The following is an 18,173-nucleotide window of genomic DNA, read 5'->3' as shown; positions in this document are numbered from 1 at the left end:
AAATCTGGTAGAGATTTAGCCAGTGGTCAGTTGTCAGTTATTTCATAGTATATTAGAGCATTTGGGAAACTAAGAGGCTAGAATGTGGAGACTTTAGAAAGAAGTGTCAAAATTGTGGATTATGAATACTGCATTTCTAGAAGCCCGGGGTCATAAGGTGTAAGTGGTGTTCTTCGTTATTTTACCATCTTCACATATCAAACAATGACTTTTGCATATCATCACTATCAACAGCAGAAGCATGATTTTTATCTCTTTTTAATAATAATATTAATAATAATAATAATAATAATAATAATATTATTATTATTATTATTGGTGGTGGTGGTGGTGGTGGTATGTGTTTTACTCTTTTAAACTAAATACATAAAAAAATTTTATCAGTGCCTAACATTGAATGTTGGGTAGTGGGTTTTTTAAGCAAAATTTTAATTCTTATATCGTTATTTAATTATATTTCAACAGATGTAATTAATGCAAAAATATTGTCAGCATTGAAAATGTTGTTCATTCTTTAATAAACCTTAATCAGTGTCTTAAAATATATTTGTTAATCAAAATGTCTTCATCTTTGGTATGTTAAATGAATAGAACATATGGACCTATGTCATAGATCAGGGGTCTCAAACTGTTGTAATACCTGGCTCTTGTATCATACATGTCTAATGAAATCAATAACTGTAACAAAAAAAAAAGAAACAAATAAAACTAATCAGCAGAATAAGGAGGACAAAAATTGTGTAGCTTCACATTTAGTTTTTTTTTTAAATAGTAGCACCAATAGCATATTTGGTAGTGATAGTAAATGTATAGTAATGGTTTCCATGTGTGGCAATTAGTGCCTGGAGAACAGGTGGAATGATCATTGCCATCATGGAATCAAGGGGAAATGCATATTTCCTCAATAAATCTTTGTAATTAGCCAATTAGAGCCCAAGAATTTTTCAGAGTACTTAGGAAAGAGTTAATACCCTCAGTTTCTAATCTTCCCTCTCATTCAGGCAAACATTTGCATACAACCAACCATACATGATCCCAAAAGGAGAAACAAAATAAGGTTATAAAAATTGGGCGAAAAGCAATGACCCCATGGGTTGGGGATATGTGACAGTATGCAAAGGGCTAATCATCAACAATAATGAAAGTCAGAACAATGGGGAGAAGCTGGCCTCATTGTTCACTTGTCTGACCTGAGATATGTGGACAATGCAATGACCAATATAGGGACTTGGACAAGGTGGGAGAAATGAATAATTTGTGGTCACATTCTAGATAGGAAATAAAAAGGCAAACAAACATAAAGTTGATTTCATTGTCTACTACTTTAATGGGTTTGATAAGATACTACACTAAATCCTTCCAATTTTACCACTAATTAAGAATAAGTGCTCAGGAATGTTACCTGAATTTGAAGGAAATTGCACATTTTCAAAGTAAACGAGAACAGACATAATTTCATGGATAGTGGTGTCACTTTCGGGGCGGTCATTGTTTCTAACTTCATATTGCAGTAACAAGTTGATTATCGTATGTGGGACATTTATTTATTGTGGATTTTTTTTTGCCAGATAGGTATTAACACAGGATCCAAAGGTCCGGAAATGTTATGTCCTTATAATTATCAATGAACTGAATCTTCCACAGAAAGTATTGTTCAGGTCAACTTTGAAAGTATGGTCATAATTGAAAAACATGATAGCTGCTTTTTGTTCTAAAATTTTTTGCAGATTTAATTTTTAAACTGCATATTCTTACATCTTAACTATGTACTATTTTTTAATGTTTAGTTTATATGTTCACATGTTCTCTGTTGCAATTATGATTTATGTATGCTTTATTTTCTTATACAGTTCAAATCAGTTCCTTGGATGTATGTCATTTGGAGTCAGACATCTGAAAAATCCTAAAAAGGTTTGTATGATGCTTAATTGGGTCTCCGCAAAAGATGAACAAATATTTCTATTTAGTTTTGTTGAATCATAATTAAAATTAGAATACAAATTCCTTGAAGTAATTCAGGCTGTTTAAGTAGACAGATGTCAAGTTAGCCTAAAAGTAAGATATAGTTTAGAATGTGAATACTTAGCTCCAGCAAAGGAACCTGTTTGCAATAAGGAAAACAAAGGTGAATTTCTGGGACAAATATGGAGAAGAATCTTAGTGAATTCAGATTTAGAATTGTTTGCTGAAGTGTAATTTTCTGCTCTGATGGGTCGGAGAAATGTGCATTAAGCTGTGTGTGTGTGTGTCTGTGTGATTTGGATTTTTAACATTGTTTTTCAGTCATTGCTATGACATTTGCATTGTGGCAGTTTATAGTAGTGTTTAGCACTGGGGCAGCATGCAGCAGACATGTCCCACCAACTCTCATTATCGTTACACCAGGCCGATACGGTCTTAACACTAACCTATTAATGCTTAGTGCCAAGCGAGGCAGCTACTAGTACCACAATAGGTCTGCTAGCACTTTCATTGTATACATAGGGATAATTGTCATAACATCTGCTTTTATAGGATTGTCGTTGTTGATTTATTGATTGTAAAGGAGACATCTAGCCCTGCTTGCTGTTGGTCTGTAAAAGCTTAGATGAGTAAACACTTTAATTTACAAACTTTGCATTAGCAGAGTAAATTAAGCTGTAATTTCAGGTCACATAGCCCAAACTCCATCCATGCTGTTTCCAACCAAAAAAGCTAAATTTCACCAGGTTTTAACAAAGTTATGTTTTTGCACCTGACCTCTCATTTTTGTTTAAACAAATAATAAATATAATGTTTTTAATGGTCATCACAAGTCCAACTGAAACCCTGTCCAAAATGAGAAAGGTTGTATGGAGCTCCCAATTTTATCAATTTACTCCAACTGTTATTTTTTGAGTCAGTTGAGTTCATTACCAAAGTGATAGGATGTGGCTTACCCAAGCAAAATCATCATCCTTTCTGCATGTAATGAATTGCCATCCTTGCATTTCAGGATTCCAGTGGCTGGTACTACCTGCTGACAGAGGACATAGGAAGGAGAAAGCATCTACAAGTCTCCAGCAGGCAAAAACCACAGCTCAAACTTAGAAGTAAGCAATCTCCTGCAACGTAATTATATAAAAATAACAGTAAGATACATCAACAGTTCAAGTTTTCTCATGTTGAATTTTGCAAAACAGGTACGGACAAATAAAAATACTTTGTATGTTTTGCATTTTTTGTGACACCAGAAAGAAGGACATGTTTAATCCAAATCACCTTGTGACCTAGCGCACATGATATGTAAATACACTGACAGTATTATGGATTATATTTTCTGTCAGCTTATTTCGACTTATAATAGTATGAAATAATGTCTTAAGGAAAATCTAAAAGTTTGAGAGTAAAAATAAGCGTATTGTCTGTGTTCAGATATCAGTTAATTAATAGACAATGAAATAAATAGCATGGAACATGCTGCTGTCAGTTGGACTGTATCATACTGTATGAAAATTAAAGACATTTTTCCTGACTTTTTGAGACAAATTGAGAAATAAAACATTTACCATCAGACTTTTACTGTAAAGTATCTTATTTCATTAGGGTAGACTGAAAACCTAACATGTATTGGAAGGGTCAGATATAGCTTTAACAACTATTTTCCTCTTTTTCCAGGTCATTCAAATATTCCATCTATCAACAAAGATGTATGGGGATTGGAATCACTACAAGTAAGTATGCTGAAAAACAATTCCAAACATCAGTAAATTCAAAATGCAGAGAGAGAGAGAGAGAGAGAGAGATGCACACAAACACATGTATATGATATATGCATCACTCTATACATATGAGAGAACAAAATATTTCATTGAATGGATAGCGGTGGTCACAAAGAGAGACATTATTATTATTATTATTAATATTGTTGTTATTATTATTATTATTATTATTATTATTATTATTATTTTACAGATTAATCTTACAAGAGGAAAACATGGGTTTGGTTTTTCAGTAGTGGAAGGTTGCCCAGTCAAAGTTGGTCGTGTGGATGGAGGTAGGTGTCCATTGTTCCTGTTCTCTGCGCTTCCAAGCCTTTTAGTGCAAACGAATTTAAAACTGGCCTTGATATGTATGTATGTATGTATGAATGTATGAATGTATGTACCAAATTCCACAGGCAATCAGAGTTTTGATTATTTGAACAAAAAACCATACTTTGAATCTTCACATTTGAAAAATTATCAAATGAAGTCTGTAGATGAACCAAAAGAATGAAAATCTCTTCAATCTGAGTATAGGTTGTGTGATGGTAAATCTCTTCAATCTGTGTATAGGTTGTGTGATGGTAAATCTCTTCAGTCTGTGTATAGGTTGTGTGATGGTAAATCTCTTCAGTCTGAGTATAGGTTGTGTGATGGTAAATCTCTTCAGTCTGAGTATAGGTTGTGTGACGGTAAATCTCTTCAGTCTGAGTATAGGTTGTGTGATGGTAAATCTCTTCAATTTGTGTATAGGTTGTGTGATGGTAAATCTCTTCAGTCTGAGTATAGGTTGTGTGACGGTAAATCTCTTCAGTCTGAGTATAGGTTGTGTGACGGTAAATCTCTTCTGTCTGAGTATAGGTTGTGTGACAGTAAATCTCTTCAATCTGAATATAGGTTGTGTGACGGTAAATCTCTTCAATCTGAGTATAGGTTGTGTGGCGGTAAATCTCTTCAATCTGAGTATAGGTTGTGTGATTTTAAATTTGTAGAGGTCGATTTATAGTTGAAATGTGCCAGTTAGTAATACTGTAAAACATACAGCAAAGTTACCAGGACTTTAAAATTGTACCTCAAAGTATCAATAACTATTTATATCTCATTTTTTCACTTGATTATTTCTCAAACTTGGTTATATCTGTATTCATCTTGCCATGTTGATACTATAAATTATATTGTATTTATTTACATATCATTATTTATTGTTACAGCAAAGCCAAATTCCACTAATAACCGTTAAAATCTAGACAGTCATTTTGAATGTGTTGTAACTGCGAAAATTTACAGAAATAAAACTATTTCTTTGTAATAGTTGATTGAAGGATTAGTTTTGTGATTCATTAACCGATCAGTCGATATTAGAGATGAGAAATGTATGGCCTTTTCATTGTTATTATTAGTATTATTATTATTCTTTAGGTTTGACATGCTATTTGATTATTTCAGCCTCACCAGCAGAACAGGCTGGCCTTCATAAAGATGACATAATCATTCGAGTCAATGGTCAGAACGTCTCTCGATCCACAGCTGTCAGCGTGGCCAAGCTGGTCAAGTATGTATTTTATAATTTGACATTTTAATTCATTGTTGGATCATTCGTTATGAAAATTACTTGTAGCCATAAATGTTTTTACTTTGTACTTAAAAATTTGTAAACAAAAGGTTGTACAAAATGTTTATAAATAATCTGGACCTTTGTTGGCTTTTAGCAAAATTATGAAATCAACTTAATTTAGTATGCCCATTGGGGATGGTTTGAAACTACAGTTTGCAAAGGACACAAAAAAAATCACAATTGTTTAATTTTAGCAGAACTGGCGAAAAGTGTAATTTGCATTTATTTATAGAAGCACATATTGTGCAGTTATATATATATGTATATGTATTACTTTCAGGCATTCCAGTAATAACCTTTGTATTGAAGTGCAGAGATCACAACAGCTAGCATATGATGAATTGGATTATCCTACATTTCCACCCACTGCCAATCATCCCAGATTCCTTGGTAACCAGGTGACATCTGACCCACCAAAACCAGAGGAAGATAACATTTATAATACAATATACGAAGAGCCATTGTTGGATTATGGTGATGCTAGGAAAGAAAACGAGATTTCTGTTGATGATGAAGATGCATTGTTCAACCCAAATATTTCTACCAGTACTCCCCTACCCCTGCTGTGTAATGGACGCAAGGTATTATTTTGGAAACATCATATCGACACAATAATTTAAAACACAAAAAAGGGGAAGAAATAAAAGTTATACATGTTTGGTCAGTATTCTGCATGCATTGACGTGCACATTTAAATGAGCTCTGTATGAGTTTATATCATTCTTGCCTTCTTTTTATTTAAAAAATTTGCCTGGCCATAAGGCAGAGCTTGCTTCTTTTGTTCCATTGTGTATTGTCCATTCATATTTGTTATATACAACTTCTTGTAAACGTCTTGACTAATTTGTGAATTTAGGCTTTGAGTCATTTCCAGCTTGTGCAGCTGACGCCTGTTCACTATGGCCACCATTTATAAAAATAGAAGAATCTTCCAAAAAGTTAATTTGACAGACTTGACAGAGCAGCCTTCAAGAAATGCTGCCATGTCTTGTGAGAAATTCAGATTTTGGTCAAATTTGATAGCATCTGGACATCAAAGGTTGTAATATTTGTACATTAAGGTCATTTTTCATCAAATATAGCCACCATTAATAAAGAAGAATAGCCAGCCTATAAGGCATGGGTGGGTGTGGATCCCTTTTTTTTCTTTTTTGACAAATATGAAAAATTTTGACTCAAAATTGGTTTTAAAAAAAGATTAATATGCTGCTGGTTTTATCTTTAGTAATGGCATTTACTGCCTGGATATTTGGAATAAATATCAAATTGGTACTTTTTATTAAGTCATATTTTGTTAAATTTTGTCTTCAACAAACATCGTTTTGCCCTAAATAACCATTTATGATAAAATATCAGCCAGTGTAATTGTGGCGAATACATACTGGTGGCAATACCTGTAGACAAAGATACAAAATAAATAAGCCTCAACAAGTGAAATTTGTGTTTTGGTTTTATATTTTGATTCAGTTTCAGGGTAATTATAAGAAATATTATAGCGCCCCCAACCCACCCTTGCAAAATGCAGATATGTATTTTTGCTATATTTGTAACCAAATTTGAATGTAAAAATATCTATAAGTTGTAATACAGATATTCATAATTATATGGTGTTCCTCCTGTTTTCCAGACAGTGGTCACATCAGACAGACGGAAACAGGAAGCTGTTCACAGACTTCTTAGCCTTGAGCTAGATTTTGTCGACCTCATGCATTTAGGGATGCAGCGATACTCTCGACCTCTACGGCATTGTATTCTGACAAATATTCAACACTTTGCTCTTTTTCAAAATATAGAAAAGGTAAGACTGATATTAGCATTGTATAAGATTAATATTCCAAGTCAGAATCATTCCCTGTTGTGATCTAGAGTGTGTTTGTGCTAGAAACCAGCGAGAATAATATATCTCCAATTTAAAAAAAAATTTAAACAGATGTAGAAAAATGCATTTGGATAAAAAAAAATAATAAAATTGTCAATTCCAGAGAGTTTATGTGACAGATGTGTTATTTTTATTTTTTTATTTTTTTTTTTTCAATTCCAGTACATGGTACCTTTCTCAGCATTCAATATATTGCATGCCATTCTTTTGAGGTCTTCAAAAAAATTAATTATTTATGTATTCTTGTATTTTCTTCTCATTCTCAGCTCACAATAATATCCGAGTACCATGTGAAACAGATGCATGACAATGTGCCGTCTATGACCTCAGATGACACAGACACATCGGCAGATAGCCATCACTTTGTAAATTCTATTGGCTTGATTTATCAGTCAAAGGTAGGTAACTCTAAGTGATCTGTGAAGAAAATAAACTGACTATTGTTTTAAGCTTATCTGATCGAAACTAAAATTAATTAAATCTGGCAACATACTTACATATATCCACTTTAGAAACAATTTGTGGGAGACAAAAATGTGCTTCAAAAACAAATAGTTGTTAAAAATAATGATTTTAAGTTGGTCATTGTAAAATTTGGACCTCAATGAAGACTTCACTAACAATTTCTCAAATCCAAGTTATCAACAGAGTCCAGAATTTAGAAGGGATGTGCCTTGAGATCAGCATCAAGAATGGACTATTAAGAAATTTTACCTATTAAAGTCTTCAGGTAGGATAGTAACAAATGACTATTGAAATGTTTTGTTCGAGGTATTGTTTTTTTTCTCTTTTATTTTTCTTCTAGGATTAGACCACTATTTAAGAAAGGACAGATTTATCTCCCCTTCATACACCTCTTAAAAATAAGAATGCATCCAAAATCGGACATGCTGTTTACGAGTCATATTTTCTTGCATGTTTCAATGTTTTATATCCAGAATTATATGTGAGCATTGTCCAAATTATATAACTTTTTATACCACAGAAATAATGAAATATGAAAACAAAATACTTTTTAAACTAGGTGTGAGACCCTAATTCCCTTTGACCAAAATGTTTACGAACAGATTCAGAATTTTCCCATTTGAATTAGAAAATATAATGTTAGTTTTTATTGCACAGAAGGAAACTGAACAGATTTAAAGTATTTTTTATCTGTAGTCTCATCCTAGTTTTTGGTACATGCACATACTGTTAAGATTCTAATTGACATTTGATATTTTTAAGATAACAAAGGTTAGCAGCTGCATTTGGCGGGAATTAAAAACACAGGTTATGATGGGTTAGACTTGCATCTAAATAAAGAAGACAACCATCAGTGTAAATGGCAAGGATCAAAAATGTTTAACTAGCATCAGTGGATATAAGCAATGTATTTATTGTACACCTGATAATATGCAGACAGGTAGACAGTTTCACAGAAAGCTACAGTGCTAATTGGTTAGTATGCGAGATCCTTAATCAGTGGGTTGAGAGTTCAAATCCCTCCCAGATCAGTACATGTTTGGCAGTAGTGTATCTTTGTGCAGGCCACTTTATTCCCATTGTTTCAGTACTACACATTTTCATATCTTCATGTGCTTTCAAACACTAATCAATCAATCAGTCAATTGTTGAATCAATCAACAAATTCCACTTTAATAGTCAAATTTCATGTGTTTTTTGTCATCCTTTAGGTCCACATGCTCTGTCAAGCTTACGAACTTTATGCAAAAGGAATCAGTGAGGCAAACAGACTGCTATCAGACTTGAGGAAATCAGAGGATTTTATCAAATTTTTATCAGTAAGTTTGGTATACATTTATGTTATCAGTCGAATAAGTTCATTTTGCCACTGTTGTAGTGATTATAACCCATTAAGAAAATGAAGCAAGCTGGTTTTCAAATAACAGTCTGTATGAAAATTTATTTTAGCAAACTTTGTTTCACAGGATGAAATTTCTGGCTAATTAGATTCATTTGCAAATGAAATGTGCTCAGTTTGACTGTTATAAATCTCATTCCTTTGTATGATATTGATCGCTTCTAGTTCTGCACTTTTTGTAAGTAGCTTGACAGTATTCCGTAGCTATCAAAGTTTTCAATTTCTTTCTCCCTGACGTTTCCTCTTAGTGAACATTTTTGTCTAAGTCTTGTCCCTCTTACCTGACAAGAAACATTTTTTTTTTCTTTACATGCTGTAAAGCATTTTTAAGTTCTGAAGCTCATGCTCACAAAACCTGTAAATTACATTTTACAGAACCCATCGCTAAAAGGAAGGCAACCCAGTATAAGCACATTCATCTTTCGACCTGTACAGCATATACGGGAGTTATATGAGGTACTGCGAGAAATCTTCCTCAGCACTGCAGCAGAGAGTACAGACTATAGCTGTCTCAAACAAGTAGTAGAAGGTAAGTGTTACGTAAAAGTATGAAGAAGAAACAACTCCTTTATTATAATTTTATTCAGTTTTTAATTCACAAGTCGCGATCTACAGAAAAGATACTTTAGTAGCTGTTGCAAATCTTCATTTTCCTTCTTGGTAGAAGTTAGTTCTCCAATTTTTGATTAAACAGTTTGTTGTACAGAACATAATAGAATAAGATACAATATCAGTTATTAATATTAGATAGATCAGATAATTTTGTGAGATACACGTTGAGGGGAGACAGTCTGAACATTTAGGACTTCAATATCACAAAGAGTGGGGCCATGCGAGAGCCCTCTCTCAATTCATCCCGAAACAAGTTGAAATAATGTTCCTGTAAAGTCACCTTTGTTGTCCAGAATTATTCTTTCTTAAAATCTGCTGTATTATATCATCTTATGAAGTTTAACTGATCAGTTTTGTATTATTATCAAGGTCTACAGGAGTGTGTAAACAACATCACCAACTTTAGCTGTGAGCGGGTGGAGAGTTTGACCTCCATAAACTCGAAGGACAGTAGGGGAAGTTCTATAGGGAGCATGAAATCACAGTCTTCCAGTGAAAGTAGTAGTTCAGGAAGCAGCAGTTCTGCACCAAAACGTACCACAGGCTCACTACAGAATGTACGGACAGTTGACACAGAGGTCATGAAGATACAGGATCGTCTTGTTTTTGCACCTCATGTACCAGTAAGTAAATCAGATTTAGGTACATATGCTTCATTACAAGACATGGAGTTAAGTCTTTGAAGTGTTAAGTGCATTACCAGTAAATATTAGGTGTTCATTGTACAGTATGTATGATTCTTATTAATTACTACATGTGTTTATGAATTTGTCCATATGCATATACTTATATATGTTTATGTGTATGCTGCATGCCTGTATGTATGTATGCTGTAGAAGCATAATGAAGAAAAAATATTTTGGCACAGTTCAAAACTACTCTGAATCATTTTAGTCATTAATATTTATCAAGGCTCAAAGGTAGGGAACATTGGGAACTTGGCAACGGAACTTGTATATACAAACTTTTACGCCATTGCTGTGTGTGTGTGTATGTCTATATATATATATATATATATATATATATATATATATATATATATATATATATATATATAAACTTTTGTGTGTGTCTGTGTTGGCAGTAATAATTCAGTGTAAAACTTTTTATTCTGTTCCACAGATAATGAAGCTGTGCCAGGAGGGAAGACATGTAATTTTCTCTGGAGATATGTTTATGTGGGAGGGACAGCAGTGGGTCAAGCTTCAGGTCTTCCTCTTTACGGACATTGTCCTACTGACCCGCAAAGAACCAGATGGTTTTCTTCATGTGCTGGAACCACCCACTCACCTCAGGGATGTGTTTGGGATTGATGCTCAGCGCAAGCATGGTAAAGATATTTTTGGCACCAGATTGTGTGTGTGTTTGTGATTGGCATTTTAAATGTAGCTGTAAAATAATTTAAGTAAAATCGCTACAATGTCTGCAGTGTGGTAGTTTTGATGTCTAGCACTGGGGCATCATGCCGCATACACGTAGCATCATGTCCCACCCAGTCACATTATCCTATTAATGCAGAACGCCAAGTGTGGTAGCTGTCAGTATCGTCTTTGGTATGACATGGTTCTGGTTCGAACTGGTGATCTCCTGCATCTGAGGCTGACGTTCTAACCATGTAGGTCACTAGAGCGGTGTTGCATTAGATATATACATCAATCAGTGAACACGCTTGTGCCAGTGATCAAACATTGACTTTTCTAGACACACACACCCAGACAAAACTTGATATGTAATGGACCAAATCAAACCGTGTTAACAAATCTTGGTAGTCTATTGAGTAGCTGAAATGAATAATCGAATATTCAGATCCAAATTATTTTGAAAATGTTTGAATAGATAATCAGAATTAATATTTTCATCTGTTTTCCTAGCAACTAAGGACACCTGCCCTTTGACTGGGTAGTTACTGACCACATATCACCATGACACTGTTTGACAGCATTTTGTAAATGAATCAAACAAAGCAAAATGTAGCTGTGCTAAATAATGGGAAATTCAGAAACCCATACACATGGTATCTAGATGTCAAAATTTGGAATAATCAAAATGGTGTTTTTAATTACTGTCTTTCATATGTTCCTGAAAAGATAACATGTTGTACAGTATGTTAAATCTCACTACCCACGTTTTCATGTTGCCTACTGTCAATTCACTATTTTTTGTTGGGTACCAATTTTAAAAGACATTTTGGGTTGCTGCAAACCACAAATTTGAAGACACAATGAAAAGACAGTGTACATTCATTGGGATCAATAGGGCCCCCTTCCACATTCAACAAATTTAAGTAACAACAAAAATATCATTAAAACTATGAAAAATTGATACCCACAGCAGTAAATTTATTCTTTTAAAAGAGTTTTGCATCATTATTCTTTCAATAACAGATGTAGATTTCAAAATATTGAGTGTATTGGCAAAATGGTCTTAAGTTATTGCCTTTACTGCTCACTGCCAAGTCACCGTTGCATGGGTTTGAGTCCCTGGCTTGGCCAGTGTGGGTATGTGAGAAAGCTTACCAGTAGCTATCCTGTGTGTTATTGGTTCCTATTAATCTTTTCCTCACCCGTTATACTGGTTGCCCTGTATAACCTATCCTGCACTGAGAAATGGCACTAAATTCCAAACAAGAACAAGATATTAGCATACACAGATTCACAGCGCATGATGTTTCAGCCTGGATAATGTAAAGTGTTTATCATAGATGTACAACTAAAATATTTTGGCTGTTTAGGAATGTGGGTTTGTGGGAAGTATGAATAAAAAGCAGTACTACATTGTACTGTAACATTCTTCTTTCACAATTTGTTATTTGTAACACTTCCTTATTTTTACTTGTTATAGGCACAGAATTTGTTCTTCACCGCAATGAAAAAGGTTCCTTATCCAAAAAAATACAATTCAGGGCACCCTCCACAGAGCAGAAGTATGCTTGGAAGAGTTTGTTGGAGCAGAGGGTGTACGCTGTGCGAGGATCATTAGAGTATGTTAGCAGCAGTAGTGACTTGTCATCAACAAGCTCAGCAGTTGTTATATGAAGTTCTCCACAGTTTTTAGCAAAGGGAGAATCAGGGTGCTACTATTGTGCTATTTACTGTACACACATCACACAAAATTGTACATAATCATAAGAAACAATTTGTACAATTATTCTTCATTTGTGCCTCAGCATCATGTGTAGTGTTAACATCGTATTCCAAAGAATTGTTCAAAAACAAAAAAGGAGTCCAGTTCTGCAGTGGATGGAGCAGTGTATACTCATGATGACAATTACAGCAGATGGAGCAGTGTATACTCATGATGACAATTACAGCAGATGGAGCAATGTATACTCATGATTACAATTACAGCAGATGGAGCAGTGTATACTCATGATGACAATTACAGCAGATGGAGCAGTGTATACTCATGATGACAATTACAGCAGATGGAGCAGTATACTCAAGATGACAATTACAACAGATGGAGCAGTGTATACTCATGATTACAATTACAGCAGATGGAGCAGTGTATACTCATGATGACAATTACAGCAGATGGAGCAGTGTATACTCATGATGACAATTACAGCAGATGGAGCAGTGTATACTCAAGATGACAATTACAGCAGATGGAGCAGTGTATACTTATGATTACAATTACAGCAGATGGAGCAGTGTATACTCATGATGACAATTACAGCAGATGGAGCAGTGTATACTCAAGATAACAATTACAGCAGATGGAGCAGTGTATACTCAGAATGACAATTACAGCAGATGGAGCAGTGTATAGTCAAGATAACAATTACAGCAAGCATAACTTATGATCATATAAAGTTTTGTTTGTATGGGGCCTGGTAGGCTAAGTCGTCTAAAGCACTTGCCTTAACTGATCACTGCCGTCTCACCTCTATCCATATGGGTTCGAGTCTCTGGCTTGGCCAATGTGGGTATGTGAGAAAGCTTGCTACTAGCTTCCCATGGGTTGGTGATTCTTACCAGGAGTTTGCATATGTTCCTCCTCCACCAGTTGTACTGGATACCATATATATTGCCTATTGCATACTGAAAAAAAGTGTTAAACCCACATCAGCAAGATATGGTTGATTTTTTTTGTTTGTTGAAGTGTTGAGGAAATTGTCCAACCATCTGATTTTTATTTCTTTGTTTTGTTAAAAAAATCATTATTTGTTAAAAAATAATTTCTTTGATATTTTAAGTTGATTTCTTGGTATATATAGCAGATTAAAACATATGACATAGAATCAAGATTTAGTCAGTTTGTTATGAACTTGTTAGATTGGTATCTTTTTAATAAGTTTATTGATATGCTGAAGAATGATGACATTCAAAACAACTGATAAGGCAAAAATAGGTTTAGGCCCAAGCAATTTCAATTTTCATGGTTTGGCCCTCTGTTTTTAAAGAGTGTTACTGCCAGAAAAGTCTTTCAAAAGTGATAAAGTCAAATCAGTTTTTTTAAAAAAATATAAAGAAAAAAAAAGCACAAGGCTTCGATTATTTGGTTTTTTATATTTATGTGTTAAAAACAATTAAGACTTCAGTTTGTTATTTAGACGTTATTCTTTCCTAATTAGGTGATTAGTACAGTTTTTATCCTCATCGAGTGATTCAGTTTTATTTCATTCCTAATTAATTGTTTTGTATGAATGTGTTTGCTTCAATATTATTCTGCCTTCTTGCTATCAGTTTTTTATTTTGTCAACCAGGCCATTAAATTTGAATGCAAAGCATATTATAAATAGTAATTACATAATTTTACTAGAATAAATTTCCCTGTCAGTAACTACATACAAAAAATAAATGCATACGCTCTTCACCCATTTAAAAAATGCTGTGTATGTTCATTATCCAGATTGTACAGACTTTACATATTCTCTTACAAGTCAGATTCAACTGCAAACTGCATAGACCAAGATCTGCCATCACACAATGTGCCGACAGATCTGGGTCTTTGCAGTTTGTGGAACAAATAATATACTGGTCTGCCAGCACATTGTGTGACAGCAGATCGGGGTCCATATAGTTTGCAATTGAACCCAACTTATAAGAGAATATATATGGTAAGTTTTCTTTTAATAACTATAATTGAAAGGCATATTGATTCATTTGTTATAGTTCTTTGTTGCAATTCATTCATCAATTTTACTGTCTAAACAGTTTTATGTTTGTTGTCTGATACTATGAACATAAATTTTGTTCTAATATCTCTGAAGGGTTTTGTTGTACATTGATTTATTAGTTTACATACTATATTAATATTAGTTTTCTTTTCCTTAGTCATAAACATAATTTTCTTTTTATTGACCTGTGTGCCAGTCTAAATTAGGCCCTTGTACAAAATATTTACTATTTATTGTGTAGTAAATTGAGTTACTTAACTGTAGAATCGGTAATATTTAGGCCTGTAATGATGAAAACTTTAGTGTAAATAGAGAATCTAGCATTTAGCTTTGTTCAAAATAATTTAACAAGTAACACTAATGGAAGTCACATCTATAACTATCAATCTGTCTGTCTTTCTGTCTCTCTCAGTCTAAACTTGTCTGTCTCTCTGTCTCTCCAATCATTTTACCACCATTAGTATGATTTATAAATATATGGTAACTTCATACATTTGAAAAGAAAGGTACTTCTTAAAACTAATATTAAGACTATACTTTGCTTTTAGATTTACCAGAAATTGATATTTGTTGCTAAATGAAGGCTTGTTTGTTTTCCGTGTCTAGCAAAGTAAACAAAAATGACATCGATTTTGGCTCAAAATTATGTACCAGTGAAGCTTTGTTAATATCTAGTTGATTGCTTCTTGATTCCCAAACAGTGTACTGAAAGAAGTAGTGTACTTATACATGAAACATTGTCAACAAAATATGGAGAAAAGTTTATTTCCCAAATATTTCTCTTTATATACGAGTTCGTTGCCATGTATTTATTGGATAGCACCAAAGTTCTAGAAATCCAATCATATATTTGTTGCTTTGAATTATATGCAAATAAAACGTAATCACAAAAAGCTTGTTGAATTTTCTGTTGTATCATGGATAATTTGATTTTGCCTTCGATTTATAATAATTTTTAAATAGTCAAACCTTTTAATAGTGGCCACTTGTAGAAAAAGAAAGCAAAACTGGCTGCTGCACACAGGTGACAGCTGTAAGCAGGTTCACCTTTTAAAATTGATTTTTTTTAACAAATACTGTGCACAGAATATGGCATTGTCATCATCATCAAAATTATTTTACGTGTTCTATTCAACAAAATCATACAGACAGGTACAATCAAACCTGTCCTAATTGTCACCCGAGTTCAGCAGTCACCTGGTCAGAATGGCTGCTTGAATAACCCCCGTCCAGCAAATTTCCTATATAAATGTCATGTTATTAGCGGAAACCTGTCCTCTATAGCCAGTGGCCAGGTTTTTCTTAACCAAGCAGTGGATTCATCCTGCCTTCAGAGCATGTCAGAGGTGACTGCTCCAAGTGCTCAAATTAAATTTCTTATGTTTGATAAGCAAACCATGGTATATAACCTGACTTGATGTTTAAACATTTAGCTTTCGCTTGTACTTACTGTAATCCAGTAAAACTCAGAGGTTTCTGACAAATCTAGATTCGTTATGATGATCGCACATGTCAACGTAGTATTCACATGACACAACATAACCATCCCTGACATGTGCCCAGTTCTTGACGACTCTGACATTTCTTCAAGTTGCTGCAAGAGCGACAGGTTTCTGACGATTGTTTTTAAATTAATATATTTGAGAATTATGTGTCCTTTTGTTCTTTTATAAACATTAAGTGACTTTAATTTAATATTTTTGCACAACGTTGGAAAAGAGGTTTACATGTATGCTCACTGGGCAAGCGATTGCATGATTCGCGATTTTTACGAATTCATGCAACTGTTTATACATCTGGTTTCATCGGCTTGACAGGAATGGTTGATAACTAAATTTGATTAGTGGATTGGGACTCATAAGAAGCAAATTGTGGACTGTCTAGAAGACCCAAAATGTAATGTTCTACTGATAATTCCTAAAAAAAAAAACACAAAAAAAATAAATGTATACAGAACCAGATCTGCCGGCGCTTTATGTGACAGTAGATCTGGTTCTGTGCTATTTGCAGTTGGAGTCGTCTTATAAGCGAGTACATACGGTGTTCAGATGCTCGGTTTGCAAAATCAAAAGAAAGTCGGCTTGTATGAGAAGCCTGTGATGAACAGAACATTCAAAGGAATTTCAGGCAAAGAGAATGGCTAGTTGTTCTGACCCATGAACCGAAACTTCACCAGCCTTTACAGACAAGATTTAACATTCAATGGCCCATGAATCTATGGATAAGGAATGTAACTCGTATCTATTCTCAAAGATGAACTTTTTTTTCTTCGTACCAGTAAATTCTAACTATACCAGTCTCTCTGGCACAAACGTTTACTTCCATTTCTGCTGCAAAAACAACTACTTTTCCCGCCATCCAGCAAACGAATTGTTTTAACGCTTTAACCTGATGATGAAAACTGCCTCGCTTTTGAAATTAACATTGACACTGTTGAGTTATGCTGTCAACGTGACTGGAGTTAAAGCGAAATAAGAAATATTTGCACAGGGATTCTAATGATGTTCCACTATTTTAACAATGCCTTCCCCAAGAAAAAAATATTCAGTTTGCATAGGCTGAACGGATATGTAGAACTGCTCTAGTGGACTCATATGGCAGGGGGAGAAACACGTGGCCGCTAACAGTGGAAGGCAGGTAAGAGATAAATACAGGAGATTTATATAGGAAATTTGCCAGGGGTGGGGATGTCTGCTGAGTAGAAGTGACTGTTGCGATATGTTGGATGTACCTACAAAACTCGATACCTGTGAAAATAAATGAAAACACATCATGTATTAAATGAACATATTGGATTATTGTGATGTAATTTGACCATTGTGACTATTTCCAGAAAAACAAACCATTATTGGCAGGAATTAGAAGAAATGTCCAGGTTTTAAAAATTGGAATCAAAATAAACAATTTTGAGCAATTTTTAATTTCTATGCAAAATTTTAGTTTAAACATTAGCATTTATTGATACTGATTTAGCACGCAATTTGTAAGGAATGAGCTTCTTAGTCGTATTTTTTGACAGAAGTCCTTTAAGGAATGAGCTTCTTAGTCGTATTTTTTGACACAGAAGTCCTTTAAGGAATGAGCTTCTTAGTCGTATTTTTTGACACAGAAGTCCTTTAAGAAATATGCTTTTTACTCGTCTTTCTTTACACACAGAAGCTCCTTAAGAAATATCCTTAGTTATCTTTCGGGATACAAAAGTCCCTTACGAAACGTGCTTTTTAGTTGTCTTTCTTGACACAAAAGTCCGTTAAGAAATGTGCTTTTTTAGTTGTCTTGCTTGACACAGAAGTCAATCAAGAAATATGTTTCTTAGTTATTATTATTATTATTATTATTTCTCTTCCTTTTATCACAAT

At 34.0% G+C, this 18,173-nt stretch overlaps 1 protein-coding gene across 2 annotated transcripts in view; it reads left to right on the top strand.

Annotated features, from left to right (window-relative positions):
* Window positions 1–15,688, top strand: part of LOC149779248 (uncharacterized) — an 89,907-nt gene extending 74,219 nt beyond the window's left edge. For both annotated transcript variants that reach the window (XM_089939832.1, XM_089939833.1), the window contains 13 exons: window positions 1,851–1,911; window positions 2,975–3,071; window positions 3,637–3,692; window positions 3,934–4,015; window positions 5,169–5,274; window positions 5,618–5,918; window positions 6,965–7,135; window positions 7,483–7,614; window positions 8,893–9,000; window positions 9,456–9,609; window positions 10,062–10,315; window positions 10,815–11,022; window positions 12,534–15,688. In XM_089939832.1, coding sequence (XP_089795958.1) covers window positions 1,851–1,911; window positions 2,975–3,071; window positions 3,637–3,692; window positions 3,934–4,015; window positions 5,169–5,274; window positions 5,618–5,918; window positions 6,965–7,135; window positions 7,483–7,614; window positions 8,893–9,000; window positions 9,456–9,609; window positions 10,062–10,315; window positions 10,815–11,022; window positions 12,534–12,727 — 1,924 coding nt within the window. In that variant the 3' untranslated portion in view covers window positions 12,728–15,688. The remainder of the gene's footprint in view (window positions 1–1,850; window positions 1,912–2,974; window positions 3,072–3,636; window positions 3,693–3,933; window positions 4,016–5,168; window positions 5,275–5,617; window positions 5,919–6,964; window positions 7,136–7,482; window positions 7,615–8,892; window positions 9,001–9,455; window positions 9,610–10,061; window positions 10,316–10,814; window positions 11,023–12,533) is intronic.
* Window positions 15,689–18,173: the final 2,485 nt, after the last annotated feature.

This window comes from Sinohyriopsis cumingii, chromosome 17, assembly GCF_028554795.1.
Source record: "Sinohyriopsis cumingii isolate HCF-2022 chromosome 17, ASM2855479v2, whole genome shotgun sequence".
NCBI classification, from domain to species: domain Eukaryota; kingdom Metazoa; phylum Mollusca; class Bivalvia; order Unionida; family Unionidae; genus Sinohyriopsis; species Sinohyriopsis cumingii.
Note: the sequence above shows the minus strand (reverse complement) of the source record. Positions and strands in the feature narration are given on the sequence as shown.